At 34.6% G+C, this 10,624-nt stretch overlaps 1 protein-coding gene across 8 annotated transcripts; it reads right to left on the bottom strand.

The window, feature by feature from the left end:
• Positions 1-1,761: 1,761 nt before the first annotated feature.
• On the bottom strand, positions 1,762-9,993 carry LOC18440748 (ethanolamine-phosphate cytidylyltransferase). 8 transcript variants are annotated; one of them, XR_016041559.1, is made up of 10 exons: positions 9,866-9,993; positions 9,107-9,521; positions 7,945-8,176; positions 5,737-5,906; positions 5,439-5,510; positions 4,690-4,757; positions 4,267-4,387; positions 3,026-3,091; positions 2,804-2,926; positions 1,762-2,087 (listed from the first exon to the last, which is right to left on the bottom strand). XR_016041559.1 is itself a non-coding variant. In XM_088848229.1 (10 exons), exons 2-10 carry the CDS (start codon positions 9,463-9,465, stop codon positions 2,016-2,018), a joined length of 1,287 nt encoding a protein of 428 aa, XP_088704355.1. In that variant the 5' UTR covers positions 9,466-9,521; positions 9,866-9,993; the 3' UTR covers positions 1,762-2,015. The 8 variants fall into 8 exon arrangements, 3 of the variants coding, with proteins under 3 accessions (XP_088704355.1, XP_088704360.1, XP_088704366.1); XM_088848229.1 differs by having other exon boundaries at positions 7,941-8,176; XR_016041558.1 differs by lacking the exon at positions 4,267-4,387 and having other exon boundaries at positions 7,941-8,176.
• Between the last annotated feature and the right edge of the window lie 631 nt (positions 9,994-10,624).

Below are 10,624 nucleotides of genomic sequence, written 5' to 3'. Positions count from 1 at the left end.
TAGTTTTACTAGATGAGCCTTGATGAGAAGAATATACACCGAAAATTTCAAGTGATTTGGATTTATAGAAAAAAAATTTAAAATTCAAACACGAAAAGAAGTCATGACTGTCAGATCGACTTAGATTCAATCTGGATCATTGACGTTTACTGTAGCGATCAGCTAGTGTACAGAATCCACTTTCATATATATATATATATATATATATATATATATATATATATATATATATATATATTGAACTTAGGATGTAGCGTTGCAAATCAGGCCCTTACGTTTGGTAGGAATTGTGATATATATATATATATATATATCACAATTCCTACCAAACGTAAGGGCCTGATTTGCAACGCTACATCCTAAGTTCAATATATATATATATATATATATATATCACAATTCCTACCAAACGTAAGGGCCTGATTTGCAACGCTACATCCTAAGTTCAATTTCTACCAAGGGTAGGGGCCCTCTCCCTACTAACAAGGTAGGGGCCCTCTCCCCACTAACTCACCCAAAAGTACATAGGGAAAGGTTTCTATACTTCCATCACAGCATAGAAGTTCTATCCTCCTCTTACCATCATCCAGTTATCCAATTTTGATCAAGAGAGCCACTCACCGTTTGATCTTTAGATCCGACGTCTCAAAGTATTTTATTTTTAGTTTTTTTTATACAAATTGTATGAATATGAAATTTCGCACATGCCATCTTTTCATTGGGGCACACCTATTAAAAATATTAGAAATAACTTTTTGATAAAATATAATGACCAAAATACCCCTTAAAAATTTCAAGGGTATTTTGATCACTTTATTTTATTAAAAATATTATTTTTTTATATTTTTTACTAGTACGAATTTAATAGAAGAATGGACATCTAAGTTTTGGTGTCAAAATAGTTTATAAAAAAATTATAGAAAAAATTTAAAATTAAAATAGTGTAAAAACATGACATTGTGATTGGAACAATCTTAACTCTCCGTTCAAAATGGACAGTTGGATAAAAAGGAGAATAGAACTTCTATGATATATATATATATATATCAAACAAAAACCATATCACCTAATAGTATTTGAATTTCAATATTCCTTTTACAAATTTGATATACCTATCATTTAAGGCGTGTACACATCTAACGATCTTGCACGAAAACAAAATATCAAAAAAATAATTATAAAAATTAAATTATAAAAATACTACACAAAATATTCACAAGGGCAATTTCGTTATTTTTATTATCTAAATTATTATTTTATATTCTATTTAGGTTTCCCTTAATGAGGCATGCATCTAAAAACTTTAAGGTTAATCCAATTTGTTAAAAAATTCATTAAAATTCAAATACCATCAAATTCACTCGAGCACTTTTAAGTGGCTTATGACCTGTGTGACACGAGTATTTTTAAGTATTTTTTCCGTGTGTGACTCATACGAGTATTTTTTAAATATTTTTGTGTGTGCGCATCTCTCAGTGTGAGAGAAAGCGAGAGACACAGAGAGAGAGAGTCGTTTCCACTATGAGCACAACTCACTCAAGATTATGTCATTTTCATCATAAAGCATGAATCAAATGGGACTGTAACAAACCTGACAAATTACCCATGGAACTTTTGGGAGAGAAACAAGTAGAAACAAAAGAATCAAAACTAAATAAACACACTAAAAAATGATTATAAACCTTACAAGAACACCAATAGAACTGTTGGGGAAAGGAAAGTAGAGGCAAAAGAATCAAAACTGAATAACACAATACAAAATGATGAGAAAACCTAATCAGGTGAGCACAAGAAAAAGGCCACAAGGGCGTGAACTGTTACAACCAAGACCAAAACCTTCTACATTAACAACCCAAAAAGGGGCCAAAAATTAACAGACTACCATTATAAATTAGAAATTCTAATAAGATCTATATGTCACAAGATACATACAGTAAATCCCAACAACCCTACAATGGGAAATCTTTTGTTATGGACTCAAGAAGGAAGATGATTGTGATTCCATTTTCAGATTTTCAGCTATCAGACACGAACTTCTTCTCCGCATAATATCTCTTTTCGCTTTCTTCCTTCTTCTTGTTACGTTTCTGGGTCAAAAAAGACAAAATTCAGTAAGAGGATTGGACAGAAATACGTGAATGCCTTTTCAGTGTCGTGCAGCAAACAGTTATGCTGGTTTCTATGACCAGAGGATCTCATTACACAACCATAAGAATGTTAATGAGGGAATCTATTCATCTAGTTCATCATGCAACTATAATGAGAAATTAGCTATTTCCAAGGAAGAGTATACAATAAAACTGTTCAGTATGGTACAAGGACGTCATAGTCAACCTTAGGCGTTAGATGTAAAATCTAACAATTAAAAAGAACGTGTGATTATCTGCACTCAATGTCCAAAAATAATTCTCGGATTTTGTGATACACCTCTAGCCCACTTATTTTACATCCGACAACTAGGAGTCCTTGTGAGCTTTTACCAAAAATAAATGGTTTCATAGTATACAATCCCGATTTCAAATAATGTATCACTCTTTGGTTCGAGCTCCTCACTTGGCCTTGAAGGCCTCAGCATAACATCCAAGGTTTAAATCTCACAAGAGAGAGAGAGAGAGAGAGAGAGAGAGAAAGAGAAAGAGAGAGAGAAAGAGAGAGAGAGAGTTTTTCTTATTTACTCGGGAAACTAAGTCCCAGTTGTGAATCCCCTTCTTGAGAAGGTACTGTTTACTGATGCAACTGAAGAAAATATACTCCTTTGAATATTGTTTGTGAAGGTATAAAATTGATAAGGAATAGGAGATACCTCGTAAGCTTCATGATTAGCAAGGATTCTTTGCATTAGAGATGTGGTTGTTATGTTCCTAGGGCTATCTACCATCCGGAAAATCCTCATGCTCTTGGGAGCTGAATACGGATCGGTCACGTCCTAAGAAGAAGAGAAATTTTGTTCTCCTAAGATGAGCAGCAACAAGATGTGTGAACTTAATTACGCAGTTATTAACAGAACAATTCACTATCAACTTACAGACAATAGATGGTTTTTCTCAGCCACCGTACCATGCACAACCAAGGAAATATTGAATGTCAAAATCTGCAAAGTGCACAGCACAAACAAACAACAACCGAGAAACATTAAATCAATGATTAAGAAGTGACTACTCAAAGAGAGAGAGAGATGCCAAAAAGGTTCAGTAGATGGTTGCTATATGAAAGAAAGCAACAAATAGATTTTCAGACTTCAATGCCATCAACTGGGGCTCAAATTGGAAGTTTAACAATCAAATAGATAGTTGATGATCAATATTACAAGAAAACTTCAACATGTAGTTTAAGCCAATGTATGTGAACCAATGCAAGGCTGGATAGAAGGGAAATGTCCAATGCAAAAACTAACTCATTAGCAGTATTTCAAAAACCCGATTGGTCGGCTGAACTGGCCTTCAGAAATCTGCTCCGGAACAGTGAATCGCTGAACCAGATAAGCAAATCGGACAGATTATCTGGGCATGAGAATCGGTCCAAAAAATTAAAAAAATGAAAACTAAAAAAAGAAAATAAAATTTAATGGGTGGGAACCAGGCGATTTGGCTGATTCAGATTACCCGGTTCCCTCACAGAACCATCCAGTTCCATCAAGGAACTGGGAAAATCCATCTGAGTTTGACCAATTCCCAGCTCCGACAAGGAACTGGGTTGGCAAGGACCGATTCCAGGTCTAGATCAGCAATTCCCGATCTGGACCGGTGAATTTAAAATCTCTGCTCATTAGAGAACCAATACAAATAATGCAGGGATGTACTGCATTTTCTCTTTTTATGCATGAGAATCATGTGGGTCCACAAATACTTTCATTAATATGAAATCAGAAATAATATGGATTTTAATTCTGTACATAAGACACTTCTCAATTTTCTTTAGGTTTCATAAAGAACGAGGACAGTCATTAATACATATAGTTGCCTTTTGCAGCTCTACAAAGATAAACTTTAATAATTCAGCTGGATTCAGCATTCAAGCAATGGAAATGAGTTGACCAAATAAATCCAATGACATGAAACTATCTAATTGCGTCAGATTAACCCCCAATTCACAGATCTAACCAGCTAAACAGAGCTTATCAAAAAAAAAAGAAACATAAAGAAAATCAAGGAACAAATAAGTTCGACAATTGGCGTCCTTATAAGCCCAATTCTTTGTAAATAAGACTCTTCTGCAACATGCCAGAATATAAGCAATAAAATAAATAGTTAAGCTAAAAGGACAAACCATGTCTTTTGTAACTTCCCATGGTGCACCCATAATGACCTCGTCAACATATCTACAAGCAAGAACACTAAGGCTCCGCTCATGAAGCTTCATAATTGGAAGATGGCTTCCTCTGTTCTCACTGCACTTCCAAGTGATTCCTTTATAATACAACAACCTTTCTAAAAGACTATATCCAACGTATATGGTGTAAATCATAAAATATGATATATATATATATATATATATATATATATATATATATGAGTTTCTGTGTCTACATCTTTTCTTGCATATATTGATGTATTTATTTATACTTATATCTATTCAAGAAAAGGATTTAAAGGTCACTCAAGGAGGAAAAAACAGAATAGCACTTAAATCATTATGAATGTCGGTTTAGAAAATAAAAACAACATTTGAGCACAAAGATTGAGACCTCACCAAACAGTTTGGTCAGTGTGAATGCCTACAAGCAGAAAATCTCCAAGTTGCCTTGCACACTTCAGAATCTGGTGAAGCATCAACCAGACAAAAGTTGACTATGACATGCAAAAGTAGGAACACCAAACCATATTTATTTACAGGACTTTAATATAATAATGAAGTACTCAATGGCCTTGAATTTCTTCATGTATAAAAAACTCACAGGGACAATGTGCATCGTAGAAAGGTAGGAACAACCTCTGATGAGAGAGAAACAAGATTTCTTTTCCTTAAAATGGCCCAAATTAAGGTGTAACCTCACCAGCTCCTTTCACAATGGTGAAATGAAGCAGACAAGATATTCCAACCTTTCAACTGCTACTATAAGCATCTACATGAATAACCTCTAGGAAGTGAGAGCCATCAGAAGCTGAAGGTGTGGAATTCAGGAGGTCCTCTTGAAAGAGAGACCACTTCTATTGCGGTGGAATTGTAAACGCATTTTCTCAATGATACGCATAGTTTGGCTGATCAGTGAGAGAATAATCAAGTAGACCAGCCAAAAATTCTAGCATCACTTTCCATATTCTGGGTCCATTGAAAATTGAAAAGAAACAGCTAGGGTGTGTTTTTGTAAAAGTGAATATACATCCAGACATCCAGACTCTAAACATTACTAAAGGGAAGTGACCATATTAAAATTTTGATGCTATGTGGATATATTCGCATATTCAAAGACCAAAGCAAGGCACTTAAGAGTGATATACCTCCACATGACCAGCATGGAAGAGATCAAAGGCACCATCAATGTACACCACCCGAGCATCAGGCCCTGGTCCCTGAAATTAGATGAAACTGTGTAGATTATTCAAAGATCTATACACATGAACATATCATCACAAAAAGTTGAAATGCAGAAAAATGTGAGACCCTTGATTAAATGAATAAGATAAAGAAAACAATCAAGAAACAACTTTAGAGGATACAAGCACCTAAGCTTAGAATGACACCCTTTAAAACAACCAAATGGAAAGCATCTCTCAAGACTATGCAATGTAGCATTACCTTCCCATTTGAAAACTGCACAATTCGTCGAGAAGTAGGCAAGAACTGGGATATTTGAGATGAAACAGCAGCAACATCCTCAGTCTGCCCATGAGGAATTTGTTCTTGGGAAGAAGCATGTTCATTGTTGTTGCCATTTTCTGAAGGCTTGACATGTGAAAGTATCCTACCTGAAAGAAGGATAATTGTTCTCAGCAACAGCATCCACAACATTAAATTTCATGGATAAGCAACATAGAAAACCATAGAGAGAGAGAGAGAGAGAGAGAGTAAATAAAAAGACAAATTAAAGAAATAGGATAAACCCTGCATTGAACTCAAATCATAACCAGCAATCCCCAAATATCAACTTACAGGAAAATGTAGCTATCAGAATTGGGTATAAATCTCTTGAATATTTCTGTTTCTGATAAGTAGGAAATAAACTTTGGTATTAGCAACAAAGTTCATAACCATTGTATACTTAAATGCAAGGAACTTCACCTTCTTCTATTTTTTCCAGCTTTATGAAACTTAGCATCCATTTCCTAAATCTATGATGCATGAAAACCTCTGATGAATGAATATTTTTACAAACATATCAAGTCTGAAATGAAGGTCTTAGTACTTCAGTAGCACCATAATATATTATTTACTTGAATGTGCTGATTTGTAATGTTTGTTCAAGCATCTACAAGCAGACCTGAGTGTTATCAATCCAACGTCTTCAAGTGCACTTAAATGCTATACAAGGCCCTAAGAAGTTTGAATATTAAAATTCCACATGAGGTGGTAATTTACCTATTTTTTGCACATTTGGTCATTGCAGAGGACAATTCACATGGCTTGCAGAATCTCCCAACTAATCCATTGACTACGCTATCAAATTCAACATCATAATGTCTATCAAATTCAAGCTCATTGTAATAACTAAGTCATAACTAAGTGGCATACACTCCATTGTAATTCCTTTACAAGAGCTTCCTAAATGATTTACTTGTTTTAAATGAAATGGTAAGGAAAATATTTTAATGGATACTCCATCAAACCTAGATGCAATAACTAAGTCCTAACTAGGTGGTATACACTCCATTGTAATCCCTTTACAAGAGCTTTCTGAGTGATTTACTTGTTTCAAATGAAATAGTTACTTCTTTTTTTTTGATGAGGTTAACCTTAAATTGGAAATGAAATACTTTACTTATAAGGGAGATTATATAATAAGACCATTTTACCTTTGTTACAAAAAAGTCACAACCACCCCTAGTTGTCAGTTGTTAAATCATGCATCTAGGGTTTTTCCACTAAACATCCTCAGAGTCCAAGAATATTTTCTGGTATTTGTGCGGAAATATGACACACCCCCAATGGCTTGATTTCACATTTGACAGCTATGGATAAACGTGACCTTTTTGATCAAAAGTACGCAGTCTTATAGTATACATTCTGGCAAGTGTTGACAACAATAATTCGCAAATGTTCATTCACCAAAATCACAAAAGACTTTTCCTATCCATGGAAAACAATTTCCTTAAAATTTCAAGATAACCCCTTTGGAATACTTGTCCTTCACTCAGGTCAAGTTTGATTTAAATAGTTAACTTACTCTAGAGATGAATCTATAGCTCGAGAAAATAACATGTTCGATATTGTAGCCCCATGCAATAATAAATACAAAATGTTTGTTCTCATTGGATCCTTGGCATTACAAAGTTAGGTCGCATTCAGATGGGGTTCTATTCATCACTCGAGACTTTTCCTAGGTTCCAGAGGTCATCACAAGTGCATGGCAACGATTATTCATGAGAAAGTTGGTTTTTTATTGTATTACAAGCAAATTATTGTAAACATCCTCTTGAGTTTTACATTGGAAAACATTTTAACACTACAATATAAGTATATGTCTGAACTGGAGATTCCCACACAAACTAAAAATGGCTATTTGTGGCATCAAGCAAGCCCTCTGTGTAGGATGTGATCAGTTTAAAATTATCTTGCATTATCATGTCTAATATCAATGCTTGAATGGTAATTCATCATTCAGTCATTACACATCTCACCAAAATGCAGTGGCATATATCAGTAGCGAAATTCTCATAAAAAAAATGTTAGTATATCATCAAAGAACTTCCTCAAGATGGAATACGTAAAACTAATATCAATATGAAACACTCAGAATATTTTTACTGTTATTTAAATAACAAAGATGAGGAGGATTGCACTACCGACAATATCTGTGCTAGAGACACCCTCTGTGCGCTTGATTTGCTTGTACCGCCCAGCCTTCTTTGCCAGAGCATAAGCATCAGTTCCATCCGGAAGCAAGCAAGGATCATCTCCATGTATAATGTAGTCAATTTTATATTCATCAAATAGACTGTTCATAAAATTCTCGGTGATGGCATAAGGAGCATTGGCTATGACCTCATCCACCCATTTCAACCCACTTACCATCACCATCCTGAAAATTTAATAAAAAACCCAAATTGCATTTGCTAGGCCAGACAAAAAAAGTAATCGATAGAAATAAAAAATAAAAAAATTTCGGTTTTCTAAATCAGATGCACATTAGCACAAAGGCTTTCGCGCTAGGTTAGCCGTTGCTTCTTGCAAGAAAATCGATGCACATTAGCACAACGGCTTTCGCTCTAGGCTAGTCGTTGCTTCTTGCAAGAAAACGGATGCGTGTAACATTAGTCTAAAGTAAAGAAGAGAATTAGAAAAAGAAAATAATATCAAAACCACGAAATTCAAATCCATAAGAAAAAAAAAATCATAAATTCTGCAAGCAGAAAATCAATTCCCTTTTCAAATACACGAAGTTCTATTATAAAAGCAGAAAGTCAAGTGCCACACGAGTACTACGCATGAAGTGGCAGTTTGAAAAGGCGAAAAATAGAAAAAACAAACCAAGTCCCCCATTTCCGTTAACTTCATCACATATCATCAGTGGTGGTCAGTCATGACAGAAACCAAACACTACGCATATTTTGTCCAAAACGATACTCTCATTTAAAAACCACTAATCCTCAGAAGAAAAAACCAATAAAAAAGAATAAAAATTCAAAACACTTAGGATAATGAAAATGCAACCATAGGCCACTGTTAACCTTAATTCCACCATTTCAGTGACAACTAAAACCATCAATGTCGATCACAATTTTATCATTAGCCCTAAAATTCAAATTAACAATCAAATTCATAAATTACTTACAGAAAGAAGAATTCTCCAAAAAATAAGAAAAACACGACACACATTTATAATAAAATAAGTATAAATTCCCAAAATCACAACCCAAATCATGTCATTTTATCCACAACCAACAATGAAAGAGGTCCTTTTCAGTTAATTTCTCCATATGTTCCTCAAAAAAACAAAAAATCGTATTACCTCTCCTCCATGGATAAAACTGGAGGCCCCTTATTCTTGATAATTTCTTCATCGCTCACCATTCCCACCACCAGTTCATCACCCAAAGCCCTAGCCTGCCTTAGTGCATTTGCATGGCCATAATGCATGAGATCAAAACAACCATCCATATAAACCCTAACTTTTTTTTTCATACATTTCTTCTTCTGAAAAATTCCGAAATCCGGCAACGAATACGGGAACCCTGGAACCCCAATGGATCCAAAATAACCAGTAGATAGCCCAAAAATGGCAACTGTAAGCATTAAACCGCCAAATAAATGGGGATAACAAACACCATCCCAGATCCAATGGTTGCTTTCCCATTCCATAGAGCCCATTCTTTTCTACGGTTTTCTTTCTTCACTTTCCCCACCAACTGGAGATATGCTTGTCGCTTCACAAAAATTTGCACCAAATTCAGAAATGGCTAATACAAAATTAACTAGAATCAGAGAAAAATGTAGGGTAAAAAAAGCAGTGGAATCATCATCAGATGGCATTCACCATGTTAGAAAAACAAAATGCAAGAAAGAGAGAAAAAAGTTGGGATTTTGTAGAAATTGCAGAATCAGAGACAAAACCAAAAGGAATCCATTGCTAAATAGAAAAATGCAATAGAATTGCAGAAAAACAACATATGGGTTGTGATTCTAGATCAAAAAATTCATTGCTGTATAGATAAATGCAATCAAATTACAGAAAAACAATACGGTTATGATTGTAGGCCATTTTTATTACCTGATTCCCTTGTTTTTTTCCCTTTTTCTGCCTTTTTCAAATGGAGCTATAAGGAAATTCAGCTGCATATCTCCATATGAAATGGAGGAAAGAGAACGTGGAAGGAGAATCCAATAAGGGTTGCTGTCAGATTTCGTGTTGTGAGATATGAGCGGGTTTTAATTCACCTCTGAATTTTTTAGGGTTTCGTGTTAGAGAGAGAAAGTCGAGGCGAGGAGCATTCTTCCAATCAAATCGCGTTTTCTTAAAGCCACACGTGGCGCGTGAGGGATGGCAAGAATATCTGACATGGCCTTTATTTGACATGGTGTGGAAGTCTATGTAGACCTACACGTGGGTAATGAGCATCTTCCTCATACCCCCACCTACCCCTCTCTCTCTCTCTCTCTCTCTCTCTCTCTACCCTCTGCTACATAAGTTGATTTCTGGCTTAAATTTCCACTCGGACCGAGTAATTTGTCCTCACCCGAGCCGATCTCAAGTAATCGGTTTATTAGTGTTGATTAATAAAAATATAAAAACAATTTAAAAAAATAAATAATGTTTTAATTAAGATTAAGCAAACCTCTTCAAAATGATGTTTAAAAAGTAGTAAAAAGTATATTTAAAAAATTCAATTTGTGACTTGGAGGTGTTTTTAAAAAGTAATAAAAAAGATGAAAAAATATAAACAATAAGTATTTACGGCCAAAACATTTCTCAATATTTTTCAATTCGACAAAAAATATAAAAATATCTCAAATAAATTTTTTACTTTTT

This window comes from Amborella trichopoda, chromosome 1 (genome assembly GCF_054954075.1).
Source record: "Amborella trichopoda isolate Santa Cruz 75 chromosome 1, AtrichopodaSantaCruz75HAP2 v2.0, whole genome shotgun sequence".
In the NCBI taxonomy this organism is placed as follows: Eukaryota; Viridiplantae; Streptophyta; class Magnoliopsida; order Amborellales; family Amborellaceae; genus Amborella; species Amborella trichopoda.
Note: the sequence above shows the minus strand (reverse complement) of the source record. Positions and strands in the feature narration are given on the sequence as shown.

Bases quoted from the DNA above. Each gene is read 5' to 3' on its own strand.
- LOC18440748 (XM_088848229.1), bottom strand. From the start codon at position 9,465: ATGGGCTCTATGGAATGGGAAAGCAACCATTGGATCTGGGATGGTGTT. The intron at 5,907-7,940 runs GTAGTGCAATCC...TCCTTCTTTCAG, and splicing joins CTCTAGCACAGATATTGTCG to GTAGGATACTTTCACATGTC. The intron at 2,088-2,803 runs GTATCTCCTATT...TTTTTGACCCAG, and splicing joins CTAATCATGAAGCTTACGAG to AAACGTAACAAGAAGAAGGA.